This window comes from Microcaecilia unicolor, chromosome 3 (assembly GCF_901765095.1).
Source record: "Microcaecilia unicolor chromosome 3, aMicUni1.1, whole genome shotgun sequence".
In the NCBI taxonomy this organism is placed as follows: domain Eukaryota; kingdom Metazoa; phylum Chordata; class Amphibia; order Gymnophiona; family Siphonopidae; genus Microcaecilia; species Microcaecilia unicolor.
In genome coordinates this window covers 49,942,048-49,954,834 of record NC_044033.1, presented here as the reverse complement: position 1 = coordinate 49,954,834, position 12,787 = coordinate 49,942,048, and the positions used below count along the sequence as shown (strand labels likewise).

Below are 12,787 nucleotides of genomic sequence, written 5' to 3'. Positions count from 1 at the left end.
GCATCCTGTTTCTAACGGTGGCAATCCAGGTCACAAAATACCTGGCAAGATCCCAAAAAAGTACAAAACATTCTATACTGCTTATTTATTTATTTGTTACATTTGTATCCCACATTTTCCCACCTATTTGCAGGCTCAATGTGGCTTATCCCAGAAATAGTGGATTTTCCCTACGTCCATTTAATAATGGTCTATGAACTTTTTCTTTAGGAAGCCATCCAAACCTTTTCTAAACTTTGCAAAGCTAACTGCCTTTACCACATTCTCTGGCAACGAATTCCAGAGTTTAATTACACGTTGAGTGAAGAAATATTTTCTCTGATTGGTTTTAAATTTACTACATTGTAGCTTCATCGCATGCCCCCCTTGTCCTAGTATTTTAGGAAAGCGTAAACAGATGCTTCACATCTACCCGTTCAACTCCACTCCTCATTTTATAGACCTCTATCATATTTCCCCTCAGCCACCTTTTCTCCAAGCTGAAGAGCCCTAGCCGCTTCAGCCTTTCCATATAGGGAAGTCGTCCCATCCCCTTTATCATTTTCCTCGCCCTTCTGTGCACCTTTTCTACTTCCACTATATCTTTTTTGAGATACTGCGACCAGAATTGAACACAATATTCTAGGTTCGGTTGCACCATGGAGCGATACAAAGACATTATAACATCCTCATTTTTGTTTTCCATTCCTTTGCTAATAATACCTAACATTCTATTTGCTTTCTTAGCCACAGCAGCACACTGAGGAGGTTTTAATGTATCATCAACAACGACACCTAAATCCCTTTCTTGGTCTGTGACTCCTAACGTGGAACCTTGCATGACATAGCTATAATTCAGGTTCCTCTTTCCCACATGCATCGCTTTGCACTTGCTCACATTAAATGTCATCTGCCATTTAGACGCCCAGTCGTGTAAGGTCCTCTTGTAATTTTTCACAATCCTCCCGCGAATTAATGACTTTGGATAACTTTGTGTCATCAGCAAATTTAATTACCTCACTAGTTACTCCCATCTCAAGGTCATTTATAAATATGTTAAAAAGCAGCGGTCCCAGCACAGACCCCTGGGGAACCCCATTATCTACCCTTCTCCATTGAGAATACTGACCATTTAACCCTAGTCTCTGTTTTCTATCTTTTAACCAGTTTTTAACCCACAATAGAACACTGCCTCCTATCCCATGACTCTCCAATTTCCTCTGGAATCTTTCATGAGGCACTTTGTCAAACGCCTTCTGAAAATCCAGATACACAGTATCAACCGGCTCACCTTTATGCACGTTTGTTCACCCCTTCAAAGAAATGTAGTAGATTGAGGCAAGATTTCCCTTTCCTAAATCCATGTTGACTTTGTCTCATTAATCCATGCTTTTTTGAATATGCTCTGTAATTTTCTTCTTTAGTCTCTACCATTTTGCCTGGCACCGATGTCAGACTCACCGGTCTATAATTTCACAGATCTCCTCTGGAACCTTTTAAAAAAATCGGCGTTACATTGGCCACCCTCCAGTCTTCGATTTTGAAGGATAAATGACATATTACTAACAATAGCTCCGCAAGTTCATTTTTCAGTTCTATCAATACTCTGGGATGAATACCATCCGGTCCAGGAGATTTGCTACTCTTCAGTTTGTAGAACTGTCCCATTACATCCTCCAGGTTTACAGAAAATTCATTAAGTTTTGCCGACTCTTCAGCTTCGAATACCATTTCTGGCACCGGTATCCCACCCAAATCTTCCTCAGTGAAGACCGAAGCAAAGAATGAATTTAATCTCTCCGCTATGGCTTTGTCTTCCGTGATCGCTCCTCGGTCATCTAGCGGTCCAGCCGATTCTTTTGCTGGCTTCCTGCTGTTAATATACCTATAAAACCTTTTACTATGTGTTTTGGCTTCCAACGCACTCTTTTTTTCGAAGTCCCTCTTAGCCTTCCTTATCAGTGCTTTGCATTTGACTTGACATTCTTTAAGCTGTTATTATTTTCAGTCAGTTCCTTATTCCATTTTCTGAAGGATTTTCTTTTAGTTCTAATAGCTTCCTTCACCTCACTTTTTAACCATGCTGGCTGTCATTTTGTATTCCGCCCTCCTTTTTTAATACGCGGAATATATTTGGCCTGGGCTTCCAGGTTGGTGTTTTTGAACAGCATCCACGCCTGATGTAAATTTTTGACTCTCGCAGTCGCTCCTCTAAGCTTTTTTTTTCACCGTTCTTCTCATTTTATCATAGTCTCCTTTTTTAAAGTTAAACGCTAACGTATTTGATTTCCTATATATACTTACTTCAAAGCTAATATCATATGTGATCATATTATGATCACTGTTATCACTGTTGCTGAAAGTAAGTAGGGTGGTGATGCTAGGGTAAGCATTACTGGTGCGTGGTCTGAGACTGCAATGGCCCTGATCTCTGCATCTCGTACCCAGGCAAAGAAGGCGTTGATAGCGGGAGGTAGTCAATGCGGGAGAAGGAGCCATGTGCGTGTGATGAATGGGTGTAGGCCTTAGTTTCTGGGTTCAGTAAGTGCCAAGGGTCCACCAGGTCCAAGGACTGGCAAAAGGTAGACATCCCCCATGCCCCTTTCCCAAGTGAGCCTGTGGTGAAGCAGACCTGTCAAGAAGAGGATCAACCACAAGGTTGAAATCCCCTGCCACCACCAAAGAGCCTAAATAGGGGGCATGATGGTGGGACAGATTAGTAAAAAAAAATGGGTGTCAGACTAATTTGGGGCATACAGCAAGCTTCTTCCAGCAAATTCAGAAAGAGTACTTTCCCATCATGGCCGATCTGCAATTTTGTGGGGAAAAAAGAAAAAAAAATCCTCCTTTCATGCAGATCCAAACAAATACGCGCCATTTTTTTCAGTTCTGTGCCACTTCTGGTGAATAAATGCCTTGTGGTTGTCACAATCCAGGGGGCATGAGGCACTCCTTATCCGCCCAATTTAAGATCTTGGCAATTATGGATGTGGGCACAGGTCCCTTGCCAGCAGCTGCCCGAACCTATGCGCCCTCTTGCACGTAAGAGTAGCGTGGGTTTCCTCCAGGCTTAGTTAGGCATGGAGCCAGTTCTCAAATATGGACAGCAAGGTTCCGTCTTTGCCTCTGGAAAGCCAATGAGGCGCAAGTTATTTCTCCTGCTTCTGTGCTCCTGGTCCTCCAGGTGTTCTAGGAGCTGTGAGTTCTCCTCATGCAATTGTGAAACCTGTTCCTCAAGACCTGCATCTCTACCTCCTCAAGCCACCAATGGTCCATGTTGAAACTCTTGTGAATCTCAATACTGCTGTGTATTTGATTGAGCTTATCTTCCAGGGATACAGATAATATTTTAGAAATCTCCTGTGCGAATTCACCTGTGAGTACCACTGTGGAGCCATCATCCACCTACGCTATTTTGGGAGATGCTGGCTATCCTTTTTCACATGGCTGCTGAGTTGTGCAGCCCTGAGCTAAACACCTGAAGGTGCAGGGAAGATAAGTAAAGTAAAAAATGCAGGTAGAGACCTTAGGGCCAAGATTCAGCAGAGGATTATGCAGGTGTGAGAGGGAGCTCTGGGCACACATGTCTGTTCAGCTTCACCGCATACTGGAAGTCCCTCCTGGATCTTTAATTCTCATCTCTTTTAATACCATATGTTCCTTCCTCTCCATCTCAAGGTGAGAAGGTCATGTCACCAGTTTCCTGGACTAGACTAGATTCTGACTTGCTGTTCAGTTTTTTGTCTGTCTGGCTCTGTCATTTTGGAACTTGCTGCCTAGCTTCATTTGCAGTGAATGTTTCTATAAAAACTTTAGAATTGCTTAAAAAAACTCCAATTTTTTAATTTTGTCTTTGGTGGTATGGTTTGTCTGGGCTTTCGAGGCTAGGGGAGGCAGAGTAGAGTAGTGTGACCAAGTGCCTTGATCATTACCTGCTGCAGGGGTGTAGGGATGCATATTTTCCTGAAAGACACCTCTATAGTCTTGTGTTTGGAAAGTTAAGATAGATGTTAAGAAATTGGAGGAAGCCTACCTACCTTCGGAAGCAGCAGCTGGGTTACAGGGCAGGAGCTGAGGAAAGGCGTTTCTGTGATCCATGGAGGAGGGACGGCTGCAAGAACTCTAGGAAACAAAATTAAGTGGATGTGGCAGAATTAAGCAAATGAGTAGAGGTAAAGAGCAGGGGGAAGAAATCACCACAGTAAAGACTGCACTTAATGAGTTAGAAGAAGCTGATGCTGCCTCTTAATAATGTCTTTATCATTTTACTTAATTGAGGGTGAAACAAAATCAGCCCAAATGCACTGATGACATTGTTTATAGCTTCTAAACCAGCTTTCCCATTTTAAATTTTTTTTAGCTCTGTAGTTTACAGTTTTATACGTATGATAAGTTCCTGCCGAAGGAGTTTACAAGGATACCAGATGTAGTAGAAGTTGGTGATTATCCTAAAGTCACAAGGAATGGTGGTGAGAGAAGCAGGGTCTGAACCGTGGTTTCTGTGGAATAGTGCATCATTACATTTATGGAGTTTTGTAATGAACTCAGTTTTTATAATTTGTATCACAAAAGAAGAACCCTTTATTATATGATCAGACTGCTAAAAATGTATTGAAACCTGTTTTTTTTCCCTCTTTTAAAGGGAGCAAATATTCTTCTTACTGATAATGGCTATGTGAAACTGGGTGAGTACTTTCAAATAAATCTCCTAGCATGAAAATCCCAGTCTGTTTTTTTCTTTTTTTAATATTTATAGTGTTTATACCCCACACTATCCCTAACTGGCTCGGGTTCAGTATGGCTTAAAAGCAATAAACGGCATTGACTAACAATAAAAGGTTAAGTTATGCCAAAAGACACAGATTATTACTATCAGAGAAGCGTTGAAGACATATCTTTAACAGTTGAATCATATTTTCTCGTTATTAAAAGCAGTACTCAAGAATGTTTTCAGCACTTTGTGGAAGGACATAAAGAGGTGTATTGTCAAAGCACTTAGACTTACAAAGTTCCATAGGTTACTATGGAGCTCATTTTCAAAAGATAAAAACGTCCAAAAAGTGGCATAAATCTGCATTTGAACGTTTTTCTCACAAAAACGTCCAAGTTGGTATTTTCAAAACCAGTTTCTAGATGTTCCTCTATGAAGTCCGTCAGAGGTTCGTTCAAATCACAAGGGGGTGTATCAGGGGTGTGTTAAGGGCGGCGGGATCTGGGTGTTTCTAACACTAGGATGTTTTCAGCCAAAATGGAACAAAAGAAAACCGTCCAGACGTTTTGAGGTAGACCTGTTTTTATCACGAATAAGGCACAAAAAAGTGTCCTAAACCGACCAGATGACCACTGGAAGGAATCAGGGAAGACCTCCCCTTACTCCCCCAGTGGTCACTAACCCTCTCCCAACCCCTAAAATATGATTAAAAACATTACTTGCCAGCCTCAGATGTTATACTCAGGTCCATTAGAATAGCATGCAGGTCCCTGGAGTAGTCTAGTAGTGGTGCAGTGCACTGCAGATAGGTGGACCCACCCTGCTACCTCTCCCTACCTGTTACACTTGTGGAGGAAATTGAGCCTTCCAAAATTCAACAGAAACCCACTGTTCCACATGTAGGTGCCCCCTTCATCCGTAAGGGCTATGGTAGTGGTGTACAGTTAGGGGTAGTGTGTTTTGGGTGGGTTTTCGGGGGTTCAGCAGACAAGGCAAGGGACAATGGTGAGATGTGTACATGGGTGCATTTTATGAGGTCCACTGTAGTGCCCCTAGGGTGCCATTTTGCTTTCCTGGGATGTCAGGGACCAGTCTACTAAAAATGCTGGCTCCTCCTACGTCCTAATGGCTTGATTTTGTGCATTTTGCACTTGGACATTTTTTTTTTCAAAATGGACCAAAAAACAAAACCAAAATCAAAATTGCCGCGCGTCCATTTTGGGTCTCTGACCTTATCGTCAGCCATAGACCTAGCAATAAAGAATTTGTGTGGTAATGATCTATGCATGTCAGATGCCACTTGGCTCATGTCCGCTGCGTGCACCAAAAAAAAAAAAAATTTTCCAGACGTGCTTAATGGACGCGTGCCAAAAATAAAATTACCACAAGAGCCATGTGGTAGTCATACCACAAGAGCCATGTGGTAGTCAGGCGGTAAGTTCATTTTGGCACACGTAGACGCTTATGCGGCTTAGTAAAAGGGGCCCTTAATAAATTGTTCGAGAGTTGACTCAGAAGATAGCTAGGGTAGGTGTCTAGAATGCATTGTGAAGATTCATATTTACTGAGGAAGTGTTTAATTCTGGAGTGTAAAGGGAAAAAAAGACCAAATTCTATCAGCTGTTATTCCCACAAGAGAATTGGTATGAGTCTTGACATATTTTTCTGTATTGATATTAGAGTCTCTCATTTCTTTCCTAATTTTAATTATTTTCTTTTCAAAGTTATTTTGCTAGCTGGTCAGTAGTTGGAGTTGGTTCATTGATAATAGTTTTGTATCTAGCAGATTGTTCACCAGAGTGTAAAGTTTTCTTGTATTTAGTGAGTTTTGCACTAAATGAATTTTGCTTAGTAAGTAGAGTTGGCTTTTTTAATTTTGTTTTTGTATTCTTTTAATGAATTCCTCCAGTTGTTCCAATTGTCAGTATTTTTGGCTTTGGACCACGTTCTCTGTAGATGTCTGAAATGTCAAGTGAACCAGGGAGGTAGTTATTTTTTTATTGGGTCTAAGTTTGACATTTTCTGGTGCTTTCTCATTTAGTGTAACACTACAAATATTATCCCAGATTTGAATAGTCTGGTAAATGAGATATGGGAATTAGATGGTCAAAAGGCAGATTGGACCAAAAGTCTATTATGTTGATTTTGCCCCTTGATTTAATGGTGGGTACCTTGATAGTGCAGCAAACAGGAAAAACCTCTATGTCAGACAGTACAAGTAAAAAAAGAATAGAGGCTGTCCAAAGGACAGTCCAACACAGGAGATGGTGTTTGAAGGATGCTTTATTTGTTGCTTGGATAAAATGGGACCCAACACGGTCCATGTTTTGGTGTCACAGGAAGCCTGCCTCAGGGGTCACAATAGTGTTCATAAATGATTCACTGAACGTGCAAGCATCCCAAAGGCATCCACTTGGAGACAATGCTGAACAGTGGATGCCTTTGGGATGCTTGCACATTCAGTGAATCATTTATGAACACTTTTCTGACTCCTGAGTCAGACTCAGACCTCTCCTGAGAGACAGAGCAGGACCCATAGGACCTCTTAGTTGAGGAGTCCTATGGCATTTCATCTGATCTTTCTCCTCCAGAAAATATATCCTTTTCTGGCTTTGTCTATGAGAATGGCCCAAGCTATACCTTTCAAATTAGAAAAAGAGGAAGAGCCTTGTTCAGAACTCTTTGAGGTTCTAGATTGACTCTTTTCCTAGAAAAGATATCACCATTCCACTTCATACAATTATGAGCAATACTCTGATCAAAAAGTGGGAGACTCCACTGACAGTTCAAGTTGCTCCAAAGAAATGCACTGGGTTTGAAAAAAAAAAATACAGTTAATCCATCATTCCTTAGTTGTGGAATCTGCTTTAAAATGTACCCCCCCCCCCCCCCCCACTGCGTCTCATAGAGAAAACTCTTCTTGAATGACGTCAAGACCAAGGGACTATGATCCTAATTGCTCCCTACTGGTCATGTCAAACTTGGTTCCCTCTTCTCTTAGTTTTATTGTCCAAGGAACAATTGAGGTTAGATCCTTTTCCAACCCTAATAACACAGAACGAGGGGATCCCTCCATCCAGATCACCGCTCTCTAGGCCTAATGGATTGTTTTTTGATGACATAGACTTATATTCCTTAAGCCTTCCAGAAGGAGTCTCTAGAATACTTTTAGCCTCTAGAAAATCTATGGAGAAATGTTATCGTTTCAGGTGGAGAAGATTTTCCATCTGGTGTACAGCCTGAGCACTTGACCCTGCTTAAATGCTCTCTTCCTACACTTTCTGATTCTGGTCTCAATACTAACTCAGAATGCACTTGAGCGCTGTTACTGCTTTTCACTCTAGAGCTGATAAGCCAATTTCTATTCATCTCTTGGAAGACAGGTCAGATTCTAGAGTTAGAGAGTCACTTGATTTTCTTGACTCGTTGGATTTGCATTATCCTGTTTTAAAATTTTCTCATGAGAAGGGACATCAGCGGTATCTAATAGCCTACTTATATTCAGAGGATGGTATTGTATTTAAAGATCTTAATTGGTCTTGGACAATTTGGACAGGTCATTGTTAAGCTTTACGATTCAGTGGAGACAACAAGGTCAGAAAATGGAAGCGGTTAAAAGTAGTTTAATATACTGAGGTAATATACCCCAGAAAATATTTTGGAGTAGAATTGAATCTAGTATAGATACAGAATATCTACTAAGGTTAATAGAAAATTGGAATGAAACTTGTGTTTCAATCTTAGATGAAATTGCTCCAATCAAAATTCATCTCAAAAATAAGAAAAGATCAAACTTGTGGTATAATAGGGCTAGTATCTGATAAACTTAAGTGGAGGTTAGCGATACAATATTATAAATTATTATTTAAAAAAAAAAAGAAGAAGCAAAAAAAATGTTATTCTGATAAGATAACTGAAGCTCTTATTGCTTCCAAGGAAATTTTCAAAATTGTTAATACTATTTTAGATACTAAGGAATTTTTACAACCAATTGAGAAGGTCACGCCAACTGCAGATGCGTTGGCATTATATCTTAAAGATAGTTTATAAAATTTGTAATGGTATGTTACAACAATCCTATAGGAAAGTGGCCATTTTGCCTTCACTTGCAGGTCAACCATGTCCAGCAGATAGATTGTGGACAGGTTTTGATATGTACTGTTATTTACTAAAGTGCTAGAAGGAATAGTTATGGAAGAGCTACAAAATTATCTAGATAAACATAATATTCTGCATGTGCACAATTGGGGTTAGACAGTTTTGTAGCACAAACAATTTTAAGTACTGTTATTGCAAAGGATAGAGTGCCACTTGTCAAGGGGCACAGGGCAATCTTATTGCAATTTGACCTGCCGTGTGCCTTTGATTTGGTCAATTATGACAAAATGTTATCAGTTTTTAGTAGAATATGTATTTCAGGAAATGTGTTGAGATGGTTTAATGGATTTTTGATCAGTCAGTCATATAGTGTGAAAGTGCAAAACTCTGAATCAGATTGCTGGCATCCTATTTGTGGAGTTCCTCAGGGTTCACCACTGTCTCCTTCATTGTTTGTCTTGTAGTTCATTAGGATATGTTATGCGTTAAGCTGGGTTCCAACTATATATGTATGCGGATGATTTTACAGAACTTCTCCCCATTTGCTCACAAGATACACTCTGCAATTCTATTTGGAATACCAATATTTGCCTTTTAGAAGAATGTATTTCTTCAATTTTTTAGAAATTGAACAAACACAAAACCAAATTTCTTTTAATTGATCAATCTATGGAGGTGTGGAATGACAGTATCTTGAAACTAGCCAATTCACAGTTTTACTGACATTTAACTTCAGACAATTTGCCTTCATCCTTCTAATCACAACAGACATTATCATAATTTATTAAAGATATTTTTAATTGTATCATCAATTGGAAGCAGGAACTAGATATTGGTATAGAGCCTAAAATTCAAATTTAGACAGTTCAGTAATCAGCATAATGGCAGCAACAATATATTGACAAGTACTGCAGACAAGCAAGATCCCTGAGGTACCCCAGTTTTTATCTCATTCAACTCTGATATTTCTTTACCTATAGCTACATAGAATTGTTAATTCTCTAAAAAGGAAATAAACCAACTCAACACGTTACTAGTAATACCAATTGTGTGCAATCTATTTATCAAAATTTTATGATTTATAGTATCAAAGGCTGCAGAAATGCCTAATGTCACAAGTAAAAAAAAAATTCCCACCTTCATTAAATCCAGTTTGGATCACATCAAATAAAGACGAGCAAAGTTTCTGTATCATGATTAAAACGAAAACCAAATTGATTAATATCGAAAATATTTGTTTCTTTCAACTCAACAAGCATACATCCAGAATCAAAACTCTTGTTCGAACTTGGACAAAAACAGGAGCAACCAAATCTTTCAAACATCCAACTTAAAAAAGCTGTTTTTAACTTGATTAAAAGTTTTCTTCACCACATCAGTTGTTACTGAAGTAAATTCAGACCACTTTTCTTCCTCCTTCAAAGGACATTCAATAGGCAATTTTGAATAATCAAACTGTTCTGTTATCTTATCTACCTTATTATAAATGCATCTGCAAAATCATTACATGAAATAGAGGAAGAAAAATTGCCTTTATTATTCATATCTTTAGTTAACCTTGAAACTGTAGCAAACAATTCTTTAGTACTGGAAGAGTCTTTTTCTATAGACTCATTAAAAAAAGGCACATTTCTTTTTGTATAAGTTTGTATAAGTCTGTGCTTCCTTTGTATGATTACTGTTGTGTGGTTCAAAGTATGATTTTGATGTGACTGAACTACTGCAACGCCTTGTACGTTGGTATGGTTGCTTCAGGAGTAAAGGCATTGCAGATAGTCCAGAATGCTGCTGTGAGAACAATTGTGAGTTTATCTAGATTTTCACGTGTGACACCTGCTCTTAAGCAACTACACTGGCTTCCAGTGGCACAAAGGATTCACATTTTGGTGCTGACAATTGTTGGTCTGGCGTTGTTTGCTTCTGCTCCATTTTATCTGAAGCAAGCACTGCAGGTGTACCATCCCAGATGTATGCTAAGATCAGAATCTACTATGCGTATTTTTGTTGATGCAGTAAATCATTTATGATTCTCTAATACAAGAGCTTCGGCTTTTGTGTTAGCTGGAATCTCCTTGTGGAATGAATTTTCTGGCCAGCTTCGGTGATGCTCTGACCTTAAGTAGTTTAACTTTTGAAAACAATATTGGAATTGCAAGACAGCTAGAAATGTATTTTTTCTGGTAATTACCGTTCTAAGGCTGTAGAAATTTGTGGTTTGACATTTGGACGATGCTAACTTGTGATAAGTTGCTGGGTCAGCAACCAAGAGCCAGAGACTCCTATGACTAAGGATATCTGCAGTATCCATATAAACAATCAACAGGAGGAGTAAGTGGGTTTGGGTGAAATTGTAGCTTCAGCAAGAGGGTGTGGGCACTGTCATAGTTACTATGCATAACTGGAATATAGGTCCACCATTATCTAATAAAAACATGCTTATGTACATGACAAGCTCTAGCTGTCCATTCAATGAGGAAATAAATGATAGGAGTTAGAAGATGGTAGAAAGTGCTGGAACGGGATTCACCATAAAAAGGAAATAGAATGAGCTGGAAAGATGCATATTCATTAGGTAAGAAGGGTAATTAAGATAATAAAGAAAGGAAGAAGAAGGTATATAAGAGGAAATAGAACTGAGGATGAGGAGCTTCAGTGTGTCTACACTAGCAGGTGGACATATTGACAGCTCCCAGGGAAAACTCTGTTTATTTGCTACATATTGTACTCTATTGGGATTTTATTTGTTAATATTTCAATAATTACTTATTGCCTTCTTTTGCTATTCTGAATAAACATTTATTAAGTCTAACACTTATTTAGTAGCCAGAGTTTTTCTTGCCTGAGGTTCTGCCTGGGGGAGAGAAGATTTACTCGAGGGCCCACCCTCCAGGAGACCTCCAGAAGGCTACTCCTGTCTCCGAGGCAAGGACAGGAGTGCATGGGGGAGGCAGCTGGTAAACAGTGACGGGGTCCTTCCATACTGTCTTCAAAAGTGCTCCTACTGTTCTTTTATTTTATTTTTTTCTTAAAAGTGGTGTTTGTACAGAGGGAGCAGTGTTCCCCCCTAAGCTGCGCTGTACATCCGCCGAGTAAAAATTAGAGTAGCTATAAATATAGCTAAACTACAGGTGAAGAAGGATGGAAAGCATGCGGAGCATGGCTCATGAAATTATTTTTAGCCTCCTTGTGAGTATTTACATATGTGTGTATTATCTGTAAGAAGTGCTGACATTGTAATGTAACAGAAACGTTTTGCTGATGTTAAGTCCTTAGAGGGAACATACTAACTTCTCTTTCTCTCCATCTTCCTTGCCCCCATAACAGGTTTAGTACCTTACCCACCTCCTCTAGGGCGGTGATATTCCAACCTGTAGAGCACCAAAAGCATTGAGGCTGGCAGGCATGAGGCCTTGAGCATGAAATAGGAAGTTTGGAGGGGGGAGGGAGCAGGCAGGCTTTGAGCATGCACAGATGCTCAAGGACCCACACCTGCTGGCCTCTATGCTTTTGATGCTGTGCTGGTTTGAGTATTCCCACCCTGGGGAAGGGAAGTAAGAGACTAAACATGTCGGGGGGGGGGGGCGGGGAGGTGGAGAGAAGTGCTGAAGACTATGGGGAGGGGAGAAGAGAAATGTTGGACACCATGGTGGGGAGTTCAAAGATCGGGAAGGATGCTGGATGTCGTGGAAGGGGTGGGGGGCGACTATGGGATGGTAGGTAAGAGGACATGCTGTAAGTGGGGGTGGAGCTTGGCATGCCCCCCCCCCCAAAAAGGCGCGCTTCTTCCCCTTTTCCAGTTAATGCAGGTCCCTAGGTGGAGGGTAAGACAGAGCCAACTAAGATGATAAGAAATTAAGTTACTTGTGATGTGCAGGGAAGGTAAAAGTTTCTTTTGTCCAAACAAAAGAAACTTGAAGAAAAAGTGAGAACTGGTGCCTCAACACAGACAGAGTAGTTTTCTAAAAATGAGTAGTAAATAAACAAAAAAAGTATATTAAG

The 12,787-nt window shown here is 40.0% G+C and overlaps 1 protein-coding gene across 3 annotated transcripts in view; it reads left to right on the top strand.

Annotated features, from left to right (window-relative positions):
• MAP4K3 (mitogen-activated protein kinase kinase kinase kinase 3) overlaps window positions 1–12,787 on the top strand; it is a 363,843-nt gene that overhangs the window by 120,790 nt on the left and 230,266 nt on the right. For all 3 annotated transcript variants that reach the window (XM_030195906.1, XM_030195907.1, XM_030195905.1), the window contains exon 7: window positions 4,622–4,664. In XM_030195906.1, coding sequence (XP_030051766.1) covers window positions 4,622–4,664 — 43 coding nt within the window. The remainder of the gene's footprint in view (window positions 1–4,621; window positions 4,665–12,787) is intronic.